Here is a 12920-nt window from a genome sequence, read left to right as displayed (position 1 = left end):
CTGAAGACGCAGGCCGCTTTCGAGACAGCGAAGTCGCATGTGACGCCGCAGAACTGGGTCTCGAAGCGCCGCCGACATTGAGAATCTCGAACTCCTCTTCCTCCAGCTTTCGCTCGCGCTCCGCTAGGACGCGCTCCTCCCGGACCAAGTCGTGTTCCCTCTCAGACACGTCTCGCTCTCGTAGAGTTATCTCCTTTGTCAGGGCCTTTCGACGCTCTTCGGCGTCACCATCGAACTTCGCCTTTGCCAGTCAGGGAGCTGGCAGTGCGACGACTGGAGTTGGAATATATGAAACTCGACTTTGCAAAGGCGAAGTTCGATCGTGATGTCGAAGAGCGTCGAAAGGCCTGACAAAGAGTCCTCTTCGCAACGGAATGTTTGCAGAATGAGGGTCGTGACCTTCAGCCTGTGGTTGCCGATTCGATGCTCCAGCAAGTCTAGCGCCGCATCCTTGTATGACATCTCCGGCCGACTCCGCCCAAGGCAAATGTTCAGCTGCCCACGCAGGAAACGAGGTCCTAATCTATGCCATACATTTGCTTGGAATTTGTATTAGACAAGTGTGTCGGTCGTTATTCATTGAGAATGTCGAGCACAGGGTGAAGCGAGCCGATTACGTTGATATCGACACGAGGCTCCGGAGACTCCATACTTCTCTTGATGCACTGCTGGGTACATCGAAGTGCCAGAAGCGTAGCCTTCTCAACAGCTTGCCAGTTGAATTTCTCCATCGCCAGTACGAATGCAGCCGTAAAAAAGTCTCCAGCCCCTCCATAGTAGACGTCATGCTTGACGATGATCTGATGGAATGTGTGTAGAACATCGTGGTCTGTGTAGACACCAACCAACACTAGACGATCATCAATTGGCACAGAAGTGCAGATTACGCCCTTCAGCTGATGCTCCTTTATCAGCTGCACGCACGCCTCCTTCACCTCGGTCACCCTGTTGAACTCCGTCGTGCGTCTAACCAAGCACTGGAGCTCGAAGTGGTTCGGAGTGATGAAGTCCGCCAATGGCAATGCTTCTCGGATGTACGTTTCAACCATAGCTGGAGCCACGTACAGATGGCCATTGTCACCAAGAACAGGATCACAGACCCACATCACAGGTTTCACCTTCTTGAGGCTGCGGATGAACTGCGCCACCTGGGTCAGCAGGTCCACAGAACCAATGTAGCCGGTGATGGCTGCGTCGTAATCGTGCATAGTAACTTCCTTGCTCATGCCACTGACATCTGCCGCCACGTGACCTCCGCCCCGAGGGTGAGCCAGCGCCACAGCGAGGCCGGAGACTACTGGAGACAGTGCACTCCAGTCCAAGCACTGCCCCTCGTGAACGTACATTGATGAAAAGAGAGTCGTAAGCAGCGCGTCCACATGGTAGCCTGCCACCTCAAGCAGCGGCACGGCTACACGGTTACCCACGAACCCTCTGGTCACGTGCGACTGGCAAGACAGAACACGCCGTGGTTTATCAAGGTGGCTGAGAGGGAACATATTTGGTCATTACGAACTTACACGTCACGCCCCGCATTCTTTGTGTGAATTTTATCTAGCGCGTTGGCTCGACTCTGGTTGGGCTGAGGGACGCTGGAGTCAGCGTTGGGAGACAAGTCACGCGCAGGGAGAGTAATGAGGAAGTCTGCAATTTACCTATGTGCAGGCTGTCTGTGATACGGTCGAGGTCGCCAGTTCTGATTGCTGACATCGTGACGCGACCGAAGCAGTCTATTATCTATCAGAGCTTCGACGCCAAAGAACGCTTATACCACCCAGATCCCAAGTGGTCGTATGAGAAAAGCTCGCTAAACGGCGACGGGTTCGGCATCGGTTGGTACCCAACGGAAATTGCACTGGTGCCGGACGACACACCCTGCGTCTTCGCGTCTCTCTCTCCTGCCTGGAATAACGACAACTTGAGACGCATCTCCGAAAAAGTGGCCAGTAAACTTATCTTCGCCCACATCAGAGCCGCCGGTCCCGGGTCAACGGCACCCTCGGAATCGCACTGCCACCCTTATCGTGTCGGTAAGCTGCTGTTCATGCATAACGGCTGCATCGGTGAGTGGGAGCGACTGCGGCTGCACCTGCTGGACTTGCTGTCTGGTTGGGCAAAGGACTGGGTCTTCTGTCAGGGGCCCATTGACTCGATACTCATCTTCGGGTTGTTTCTCAGCTTACTGCCTGAGGGACCCGACGCCGATTATTCTGCCAAGGTTCTGAAGGACACGCTGTCGAAGTCCATGGCCCTCGTCCGCCGGGCCTTGGAGGCTCATGGGTGTAAGGAGGTGTCTCTCATGAATTGCGTGATCAGTGACGGGCAGACAGTGGTGGCTTCCCGGATCTCGTTCGTGCCAGATGGTGACACCTACATAGTGCCTCGGGAATTTGACGCTCCGGGCTGCTCGTTGTACTTTGCCTCAGGAGCTGAATGGACCAACGATCCAGACGACAGTCCTGGGTGCTTCGCTGGCCAAACAGTCAAAGACTACCGAATGCGACACGCTGACAAGAAGACGAATGTAGTGGTGCTGACAAGTGAGCCACTGACACGGAGTGAGGTTGATTGGATTCCTGTCCCCAATGGGCACTTTATCACCATAACCCAAAGCCTGGACGTATTGATGAACGAGTTCGTGGCCCCCGACGAGATCATGACGCTGCCAGCGTCCAGCGTCGCCGCCTTCAGAGAGGCAGCGACCCACTACCTTGCGAGGGTTGTAGGTCCTGCTCCCAAACCCTGTTCGGACTTTGACAAGAAGCGTCGACCCAGCTCCCGACTCCGCCACGCGTCGGCCGAGTCTATCGCGGTCCAGGACGCGATAGAGGAGGATAAGGTGTCCCGTCTTCTGTCTATGGACTCAATCGGCCGGCATAACTTCTCAGTGATGGCTTCGGCCTCCATATGCATATCGCTGCCGATCGCCTCATTCCAGTACGTGCCGTCGAGCAGGCGTATCCACGACGGCATGGTCACTCTGACCCTGGTATGTCTGGGCCACGAGGACGGTAGCATCATGGTCTGGGATCTGGAGTGCCGAACGCTGCTGCAAGTCTTTCAAGGCCACGCCTGCGCCGTGTTCGCCCTAGCGCCTTTCGTGGCTACCAAGCCCGACAAAGAGCCTGCCGTGTTGCTTTTTAGCGGTAGTGGAGACACTACTGTGGCCATATGGGACCTGAGGCCAGTTCTGAAACGCCAGCTGACCTGTTGCAAGAGCTCTACTCATTGTGAATCCGGGCCTAGTGCGGTTCTGCGTTTTAATCCTATTCAAGGGAACATCTTGTCGCTGGTCGTTTCTGCGGATCGCGAAGAGGGTCCACCCCTGGAGACTCCCAGTATGAACGTGTACATGCGAAGTCTCAGCCAGAAGATGCAACACCTCGGCGGAGCAGACCTTCTGCGATCCGTCAAGCTGGTGATGGGTTGCCAGAACTCAACAGTCTTTCAGTGGGAGGTGGGAGGTCTCGTCGCTCGTGTAGTGGAGTCAAAACACTCTCGTACGGTTCTAGCGACGTACCACGTACACGAGGGTCGCATGAAGACTGTGCCGCCCTTGGACGAATTGGCTGCGCCGGTGGCAGAAATCGTCCCCTATCGGCCGGGCCTGAACCACACGGGCTTCGTTGACTGTCTGCTCTGCCTGGATTCCATTATGGCGTCTGGTAGCGGCGACGGAGGCATTCTTGTGAGTTCATAAGTCTAGGATGACACAGTTATGGGAAAACGGGGTTGTCTACGCTGTCCTTTGTGGTCACACAGGAGGCGTGTTGTGTCTGGGAGGCTCCTCAAAGGACAACACGATGTACTCGGGGTCTCGGGACCAGACTATCCGCGAGTGGGACGTCTGCTCGCGGGTGTGCGTGTGGACTCTAGCGGGCCACAAAGGGGACGTGCTCGCCCTGGAGGTCACTAAGCGCTACATCATTTCGTCGGACTCCATTGGTGCGATAAACGTCTGGCAACGAACTACACGGAGTCGAATCGCAACTCTTGACCTGCATCCCTCTCGATTCCCTCCCCCTCAATCGGTCAACACGCTGAGCGTGGAAATGTCGGTGTCCGACTCCAAACGGCACAGCACACACATCAACATCACGGCGGGTACCTCGTCTGGCTACACTGCTCTATGGAACCTAAACTGCGACCCTAGCAACCCTAAGAACAGCCGTTGTTTCTGTAAGTCAAGCCGCAACCAGGAGTCATGTTTCTTGGAGGATTCGCTGATGGACGTCAGCCCGTCCAGAGACGGGTCCACCATTGACCCTCTGGAGGTCGAGAGTATGCTAAAAGTGCTGGTGGCCTTGCCGTCCGTATCTGGCGTTCCTGAGTTTCGAAAGGACTGCATCGCTACGGCGAAGCTACTCTGCCGATTCATAGAGCGGTTGGGGGGGATTGCATTTATGTCTCAGAGCGACCCCAACAACAACCCCGTTGTGTTGGGTCGCATCGGACAGGACTGCAGCAAACCTACGGTGGTGTTTTACGCCCATTACGACGTCGTCCCCGCGGGAGAGAAGTGGCTTACCGCGCCGTTTGAGCTGACACTTTCAAACGGAAGCATGTTCGGACGGGGAACCAATGACAACAAGGGGCCAATCGTGGCGCAGATCCTAGCCGTGAAGGCCGTTCTTCAGCACTGCAAGGAGCTAGGTGTGGTGCTCCCAGTCAATATCGCGTGGGTCATCGAAGGAGAGGAGGAGAACGGCAGCCACGGGTTCCGAGAGGCCCTAACACTGGGCAAGGACATCATAAACGGCGCAACGTGTGTCGTGTGCTGCAACAGCAGCACCATATGTGACTCGCCTGGCCTTGTGTATGGCATGAGAGGCGTGCTCGACTTACTACTCACCATTGACATCCCGGACTCGGAAGACGTGGTAGGGTTTCAGTCTGGGCTGGAAGGTGGTCGCGTCTCAGAGCCGCTGTTGGAAGGCATGAAGCTTGTAAGTTCCCTGGTCGATTCGGAAGGCGGCATCATGGTGCCGGGGTTCTACGATGCCGTCACCTTACCCAGGGGCCTGGCTGGAGACCGATGCTCTCGATGTGCCAACCACAGACGCTGTGAGCACAACCTGTACCACAAGTGCCTGCAGGAGGCCAAGGCGGCTGACTCCCAGGTAACGATGGAGGACTTGCAGCAGAAATGGTCCCGGCCGTGCTTGAACGTGACTGGGGTCCGGTCAAGCATTCCAGAGGGCGGTATGCACGTGATAGCACGTAGCGCCAGCGTGTCTGTATCGATTCGGTGCGTACCAGACCAAGACATGGACACAATCGAAGCAATGGTGAGGCGACATGTTGAATTCAAGTTCAAAGGGCTTGGCTCCGTCAACCAGCTCAGTGTGAAGACCGTTAGGAAGCACAAATGGTGGAAGGCGGACTTCGAGTCGGACATCTACAAGTGCGCTGCCACGTCAATAGAGTCGGTTTACGGGTGTCAGCCCCTGCTGCAGAGAGAGGGTGGTACCATGCCTGGTCTGGCAATCATGCAAGAGATTCTGAACGTTCCCTGCGTCATGCTACCTTTTTGCGGACCCGGCAACAACGCCCACCTCCCCAACGAGAACGTCAAGATGAGCGGGTTGGTACATGGAGCCACAGTTCTCAAGGAATTATTGGTGCGGTTTCCTATGCAGCGTCAAGCTGAGCCAACATGTCTGTAACTTTCTTCTGGACGAGGTTTCGCATCGCTTCAGCACTCGTAATGGCTGCTGCCTGGCCGGGCTGCTCGTCCACACGCCGTGTGCACGTGTCGAACTCTTCCTCTGGAAGCAACTCCAACGCCACGGGGCGCTTGGCGAACTGCTTCATCACTGGCTCCAACTCGAAACAGCCACTGAAAAGCTCCCACTTGCCGAAGACCAGTAACCCCAGTCTGGCGCGTGACACCGTCACAATCAGACGGCGTACGTCGCGGATATGCCCCACATGGCGAGTCCGCACGAGCGACACCAGCACGAGTTCGTTCTGGCGGCCCTGGAAGCGGTCCACCGTTGTGAGGCTTGCCGGCCAGCCAATGGCCGGATTCCATGCACACTGCTGCTCCACGAGGTCATGGAGCAGCTGGCGCTGCCCCTTGTAGGTGGTAATGATAGAAATCGAGCTCGCAGGGTGGCCTATCAGACGAAGGTACATGTAGGTAGCTACCACGAACTCAGCCTCCTCCAAGTTTTGGTAGAAGTATGGAGAAGGGCAGCACTCAGTAGCCGTGGCTCCCACGTCGACGAACTGATATGTGTGCAGTAGTCCAGCATTGGCCTGCACGAGACCTTGCACCGCGGGAAGGTCCTGCAGGGGTGGTCGTGTGTAGCGCCAAGCAAACAACTGCGCCAGGTCTGCGCGGCATCGACCTTGTCGGTCTAGTTGCACGAAGGGGGTTCGAAGCTGGATTAGTCGGTGGAACATGGACCGGTCCAGGTTGCAGTGGGTCTGCAGCGCTCGGTTCCTCACCACCGGCGCTAACTGATGATGATCACCAATCATTATGATTCGCTTGAGTTTGGACCCCTTCTCCGGATCAACTTCTTGTAGTACAAATGGAATGAATGTCTGCACTTCAAGCATTTGCGCAGATTCCTCCATGACGACGTTATCGTAGGAAAACCCCATACGCACGAGATTATCCCTCTGCAAAGCGGCGTGGGTGCACGTCATGGCAATGATCTTGGCATGGTGTGTAATCATGTACTCCGTCCTCAGGTGCATTGTGCGAAGGAGTTCCAGCGGGCGGTACTCCTGAACCTCCGCAAACATCCCCTCTAGAAACCGGAAGCAAGTCTCAGCCACCTCAAGGTCTGATGCCTCATCAGCCGAAAACAGAGGCTGCACCTCGTGGAAGTAAGCATGGAATGGGAACAGCAGGTCAACCAGGGAGATGGAGCCGTTAGCGTGCTGCTCGAGACGGTTGTCACTTTTCCAGCTCTCAGCAAGCTTCTGACCGATGTCTCCCAATTCGCGTACAGTGTCCTCTACGTCCTGCTCTGAGTCGGTCAGGGCCTGGAGCGCCTCTCTGAACACGAGTACTCGGGAGTCTACATGCAGCCTTTGAAAGTAGGTTGCCGTTTCACAAGATGCGCCCCACTCGCCGTCGATGCCCAACAGACGGGCGAGGTCGTCCACGCGCTCCAGTTGAAGAAGGCGACGCTGCAGCATGTGGTTCACGCGGCCCCATTTGCTAAAATCGCGACCGCGGGCGGCGCCGTAGCTGGAATCAGCCGTTCGGAGCTCAGACTCTCCCACACCGAGACGCAGCAGGTGCCTCTCGTCCACGTCAAGTTCGCAGATCTTAGCGAAGAGGTCGTTCAGGGCCTGGTTGCTGGAGGCGACCACGAGCGTTCGCTGCAAGGGGTAGTTCTTCAACAGCACGCTCACAATCTGAACGGCTGTGTCCGTTTTGCCAGTGCCAGGGGGTCCCACAATTAAAGTAAGCCCAGGACTCACGCCGCTTCGAATGGCCTCGACCTGAGCCGGAGTGAAGCGAATCTGGTTTTGCCGAACCCCGCACTCAGGAAAGGGACCTCGAGCAGGTACTCGGTACTCATGAACGGACACCTTCAATGGTTTCCCATCCTCGCCATCCTCGACGCAAACTCTATATGGAGGCCGAACACCCTCAGGGCACTCCACCTTGGCAGACGGAAAAGACGACCTGAGGTGGTCCAAGTCCAGAAAGGTGTCAGCGTAGTCGAGCTCCCGTACCTTACCATCAGGCCAAACAGCGGCCGCGGGGTCGCCGTAACCCAGAAAGAGATCCATGAGCCAGCTAGGAACGACAGTGTTCTCAGGGCGGACCATAAGAGATCCGACGGTGGAGAGAACTGCTTTGAAGTTGTTCTCCTCGGGCCTTCTTCTCGCTACTAAGTTCAATGTTGTGTAGATGTCCTCGAACAAACTGCCGTCGGCAGCTGCCATAGCGTCCTGCGAGAACTGAGCCGGGTCGAGACGAATGCGAATCGTTCGCGAGTAACCCACGGGTTGGATCTGGGTGACAAAATACACATGGACTCACATGTCTACCTTCCTCCTGTGCACGTGATCGGTCGCTAATCACGTTGCCTTCCTCGTCAACCACCTCCACAATCTCGCATCCTCTCACGCAAGCGATCCCATATGTTTCTGGGATCTCTTCAATGCGGCCAGCGAATTCTGGGGGCTTCACCGCAGAGGGCGTGCTGTGACAAGCTGTACACCCCAGCAGAAACAGAACATCATGCTGCTTCAACTGGTCCCACTCCTCTCGGTACCGAGGATGGACGTTCTTTAGGTTGATTACGAGTTCGGCGCGAACCTCGGACGGGACGTTCGAATCTATGTTGGGCTTCTTGACGACCAATACCGCGAACAGCGATATTGGTAGCGCCATTTTGTGTGAGCCTTGAAATTGGGTGAAGCCGTTGGCGTCACGATAGGGCGACATGCGGTAGACAACTTCAGTGAGGTCCTCTCTGACAGCAAAGGCACTCTCGGCGCGATACAGGACAAAATTACGGAACAAGTAGTCGTATGTCGACAGGAATTGAAGGTGGAGCTGTGGCAGGCCCACAGTAACGGCCGAGCCAACGTCTGACGGTACCACACTCGAGTCGAACAGTGTGCGCTCTGTGGGGTACAGAGGAGCATCCATGATTCGTGAGAGTTGTGACTCTCTCTTCTCATAGGCGTGTACTAAGATCTCCTTCATCACGTCCAGATCCAGGTGACCGCCACTGATCTCACGTACGACCTCAGCAGAGCAGATGCCTTGATCCGAAAGCAGAGAAGGGATGGCGTCCGAGGGCAGCGTGCAGAGAAGGTGACGGAAAGCATCGGGGGTCTCCACCGTTTGAATCAGCGCCGATGACGCCTTAAGCATCTCCGCCTGGTGCTCCAAGCCGTACGCTTCCTTGTTTTCGAAGAACCACAGCTGCAGCGCCTCTACTCGGGAATAGTGTCGGGAAAGTAGTTCCTGCTGACTCAGTGGGGATCCGCTCTCATCGTCAACCTCGAAGAATTCGTACATCATTAGAATCTTCAGAAGCTTTCGGAAGATTTCGCCTTCCTGGTGGTCGAAGTAAGGTGAGTGCCTCAGCCTCACCACGGTCTGCTTCCAAAGGAGCACGGGGCGGAATATCCTCCGCGTCGGAAGCTGCGTGATAAGACAAACACACAACTCTATGAACCGCTCGAAGTAGTCGAACCGAGCCAGACAGGGCTGCATTTTGAGTTCAGAGATGTCGTCCGTCAAGAAGCTCAATGAAAGCGCAAGGATATCAGGCATTCCGCTAGCATATATCGCAGGCAGTTTAGCTCGTCGCACTGCCTCCTGGTCGGCGAACTTCTGCTGAACAGCGGACATGGTCCGAGCTAAGGAGGGGTGGTCTACAGTGACCAGCTGCGTCCGCCTCCCTTCCGGCAAGCACAGCCAGATAGGTGGGCCGCACAGAGGCATACAGACGCGTCGCACGGTTGGGTGTTCGAAGGAAGTGAACCCCATTGCAAATAGCTGGGCGAAGGCGGCGAGCTCAACCACGGCAACTGGGGTGGGTAGGTTCTGCTGGCGACAGTAGAGGGACTCCATCCAAACAGCCGCACTAATGACGAAGAGGTCCCGAAAGGCTGTAATGTCCTGCTGGTCCGTAATGTCAGATGCAGACAGCTCCGGGCTTAGGCTCAGGGACACCCAAAAGTCCATCTTCTGGTCGCGTTTGTACGCTAGGGTGGTCGCGATAACAAGGAGCATGCTCCGTAACTCCCAACCCCGTTCAGGTGACAAGTTCGATAAGACGGAAACGTGGGACTCCAGCACCTTCAGCACATCCATAACGTTAGCGGCCATCCCCCGGAACCGAGGCCAAACGTCGAGTTCCAACACCCTTTGGCTCTCTAGGTCTTGTAAGGCGGCAGCGTCAACGCTTTCAGATTCCACGCAGGCAGCGGCGAAGCAACCCCACGTCGTCATAATCGCGATTTCCCTCCTTTGATTCACCTCAAATATCTCACATGAATTCCGATGCCGGCCTCTTCGATAGCATCGGTTTCCAGGTTTGCGACTGTGCTGAATGAGCAGGAGGATCCAACGGTAACCGACATCGCCAGGCCTGTGCGGCGGTGCGTCTTAGAGGTGAAGCTTTTGCTTGATCGTTTCTACTCCGATGCCGGTAGATACGGACACATAATCTCAGGCTTAGAAAGATTATTCTCTCATTGGGAAATGGACGTAGTTCTTCCTCTCTCTGGAGCTCCTACAGCCGAGACGCCCCTCTTCCGGTTAGGGCCGTTCCTCTATCTACCCCGGCAACGGGTGGATTTCGAGCTTGCCGGCTTCCAGCAAATGTGGGAGGATGTGTTGGCTGCGGCTAGCGCCAGTGAGGCATCTCCGGAGAGTTGGCAAGACATCTGTTGGGAGCGCCTGGCCTTTGCGGATATGTGCGAGGACGACCTGACAGCTAAGGTATGGCGCCTACTCACCCGCGAGATGTCAGTGACTCCGGCTGAAGCTGTTCGTACCGACCTCTTCCGCGAGGTGAACTGCCTCATAGTCTTTTCTGCCTTCGCCGACGCGCCCTGGAACGTCTCCTCAGTTGACTCTGCTGGGGCTGACGCCTTCTACGCATGGTTCTCTAGAACGATGGGCTCGCCAGCGACACGAATTCCCGTGCCAGTCTGCTTCTTCGAGGACGGCTATGTACGGGACCCCCTCCATTCCAACATCGACTGTGACTCGTGAGTGCCAGGCAGACAATCATTCAGGCTGTCTCAGCTGATGGATATCGGTCGTCATGTTGGTACTTTAGACCATCAAATTGCCGCTGCGTTCTCAAGGCCCTCACAGCCTCTGAAGGAGAACAGGTCCAGTGACATCATCATCCGGGAGCGTCTCAGGGTGCCCCGTAGATCCATGAGGGAGGCTCTGGGCTTGCAATCACTTCGTCTCCGATTATGCTGTGAACTCGAGGTCCTTTTCAGCCACCTCATGCAAAACAACAGAGAGGATTATGCTATCTCTTTACGTGCGTTCGTTCATTGTGACTACCGATATTGAGGTGGGACAACCAGGTAGCCATTGACGAATTGTGCTTGGGGTTGACTTTCACCTTGGACTATTCTGGGGCGTGCTGACTGCGCGATTGTCGACCCTTTCTCTGGCTCAACACCCTCACCTCTGGGGCGTGCTGACTGCGCGGCTGCGGACCCTTTCTCTGGCTCAACACCCTCATCAGAGACGAAGTCGTCGAATTCCGGAGGGATCACAGCGAATTCGTACTTCTCCGGGTCCAGATCCCGGAGGCGGAACTTCACTTCAGACGGAGGGCCGGGCTGCAGCCTACAGTTGTCGACTGTCCTTGGGCGTCTGCGGGTGAAGACCTCGCCGCGGTCGATCAACGGCACAGCGAATGGTTTACCTGGATGCACAGCAAACCCCGCGTCGAAGGGCAGAGAGTTCTTGGCTTGTGATGACTCCTCAGATTTGGCTTGCGGCGTCTTAGGATGCTCAATTGACGTGCCAGCGAGGTGGGATGGCACGTCCTGAACCTCGGCTACACCTTCGGCGCCCAGTGGAATGACGTAGTATCCACGGTCGAATGCTGGAAACTGCTGACATCTACATGCTGGCGCTGGCTGACAGCAAGCCAAACTTCGAAGCCAGGAGCCGCCACACTGGGCCACTTGCTTGCAAGCTGAGCGTATCCCGGCCACCGCCAGCTCAGCATGCGTAGTGCTGTGGGTCGAGCACTCCGCTATGGTCTTCAATGCACTAATGGTGGCCATTCCATCTGGTGAGCGGCGCGACCGGGCGAAGAACACACACGCAGGGGGGTGTCTCTTGTACTGGTGCTCCTGACGGCACATTGACCCACTAAATGCACACACCACCCATTCGCTGCCTACAAACGATACCACTCAGTAAAAACGTCTTTGCACTTTCCTCGATCTCGGCCCTGCTTTCTGTACCGTACTTGAGTTGGGCGAAGCCCGCCGGCTGGAATCGTCACCCAGAAGCTCGATTCTGATTGGACACTGATTCCCAACCCACGGCGTAATGCTATCGCTTTTCACGCTTCTACATCGACGAACACACCACCACACGGCCACACCGAAAAACGTCAAGGCCACAATGGCGAACACTGGTCATAGTGATTGCCTGCACTCACCAGTTATCAAGGAAATGACTCCTGCCGACACTCCATCATTTCTAGGCACACACGCCGTCGTATTGCAGACCCTCTCCTCATAATAGTCTTCCTTGCATCTGCTGGGTAGCCCTCGGACCACGGCACGAGTGCGCGCGCTGGATGAACTCGTCTTGGTCCCTCACGAGGCCCCTCTGCCGCAAGGAACGGAACACTCCGACCACGGACTCCACTGACCATATTCACAGCTATCGTTCTTGCACACAGGCTCCAGGAGGCACGTAACTCGCTGCTCGCGGACACACAGGTCCTCAGGTTTTCGGGGGGTGATGAAGGGGTTGTCAGCGCGAGGCTGCACTACTATGGCTCGACGAGTTCTCTCCCCAAGGCCGCACGGTTCGGAGCACTCGCTGAACGGGAGCCAACCACTGTAGACACAATCGGCGCAATTCGTGCTACTCAGCAGGAAACGTCCAGGACGACAACCACACGTGTAATTCGCATGGATGGTTGTATCTCTTCGTGCTCCGGATTCGCAGATATCACTGCAGTGGTGTGTCCCATTTGCACACTCGTCGACGTCAGTACAGCATTCCTTGCAGCCGGTCTTGTATTCCGCCATGGCAACGTCCGCTTTGGGTTCCCACCCTTCATAACATTGACAGGTGTAAGGAATCTTGTCCACCAGCAGGTCTTTGTTGACACATGATGCTGCGACAGGGTCGCAAGCCGCCACTGTCGATTCACCGTGGCGTACCCCTTCTACGCACTCGTTCCGATCGACGCAGTTAAGTCGTGCTCCCAGTT

At 56.0% G+C, this 12920-nt stretch overlaps 6 protein-coding genes across 7 annotated transcripts; 2 read left to right on the top strand and 4 right to left on the bottom strand.

Moving 5' to 3' along the window:
• Positions 1-572: 572 nt before the first annotated feature.
• KVP17_002610 (uncharacterized protein) lies at positions 573-1499 on the bottom strand (the record flags this gene model as incomplete). Its single annotated transcript, XM_068519032.1, has 1 exon — positions 573-1499. One exon carries the CDS (start codon positions 1497-1499, stop codon positions 573-575), a length of 927 nt encoding a protein of 308 aa, XP_068372468.1.
• Positions 1500-1657: 158 nt separating this feature from the next.
• Positions 1658-5505, top strand: KVP17_002615 (uncharacterized protein; the record flags this gene model as incomplete). 2 transcript variants are annotated; one of them, XM_068519037.1, is made up of 3 exons in its annotated part: positions 1658-3688; positions 3717-5425; positions 5457-5505. In XM_068519037.1, the coding sequence occupies 3 exons, from the start codon at positions 1658-1660 to the stop codon at positions 5503-5505; spliced, it is 3789 nt and encodes a 1262-aa protein (XP_068372473.1). The 2 variants fall into 2 exon arrangements, with proteins under 2 accessions (XP_068372473.1, XP_068372474.1); XM_068519038.1 differs by lacking the exons at positions 3717-5425; positions 5457-5505 and having other exon boundaries at positions 1658-3700.
• Positions 4118-4378, bottom strand: KVP17_002611 (uncharacterized protein; the record flags this gene model as incomplete). The annotated part of the gene is made up of 1 exon (XM_068519033.1): positions 4118-4378. One exon carries the CDS (start codon positions 4376-4378, stop codon positions 4118-4120), a length of 261 nt encoding a protein of 86 aa, XP_068372469.1.
• Positions 5506-5631: 126 nt separating the features above from the next.
• Positions 5632-9940, bottom strand: KVP17_002613 (uncharacterized protein; the record flags this gene model as incomplete). The annotated part of the gene is made up of 2 exons (XM_068519035.1): positions 5632-7983; positions 8012-9940. 2 exons carry the CDS (start codon positions 9938-9940, stop codon positions 5632-5634), a joined length of 4281 nt encoding a protein of 1426 aa, XP_068372471.1.
• Positions 9941-9991: 51 nt separating this feature from the next.
• On the top strand, positions 9992-10708 carry KVP17_002612 (uncharacterized protein; the record flags this gene model as incomplete). Its single annotated transcript, XM_068519034.1, has 1 exon — positions 9992-10708. One exon carries the CDS (start codon positions 9992-9994, stop codon positions 10706-10708), a length of 717 nt encoding a protein of 238 aa, XP_068372470.1.
• Positions 10709-11010: 302 nt separating this feature from the next.
• On the bottom strand, positions 11011-11832 carry KVP17_002614 (uncharacterized protein; the record flags this gene model as incomplete). The annotated part of the gene is made up of 1 exon (XM_068519036.1): positions 11011-11832. One exon carries the CDS (start codon positions 11830-11832, stop codon positions 11011-11013), a length of 822 nt encoding a protein of 273 aa, XP_068372472.1.
• Positions 11833-12920: the final 1088 nt, after the last annotated feature.

The sequence above is a fragment of a genome (genome assembly GCF_019968985.1).
Source record: "MAG: Porospora cf. gigantea B chromosome Unknown PgB_NODE_655_length_12920_cov_133.125, whole genome shotgun sequence".
NCBI classification, from domain to species: Eukaryota; Apicomplexa; class Conoidasida; order Eugregarinorida; family Porosporidae; genus Porospora; species Porospora cf. gigantea B.
Note: the sequence above shows the minus strand (reverse complement) of the source record. Positions and strands in the feature narration are given on the sequence as shown.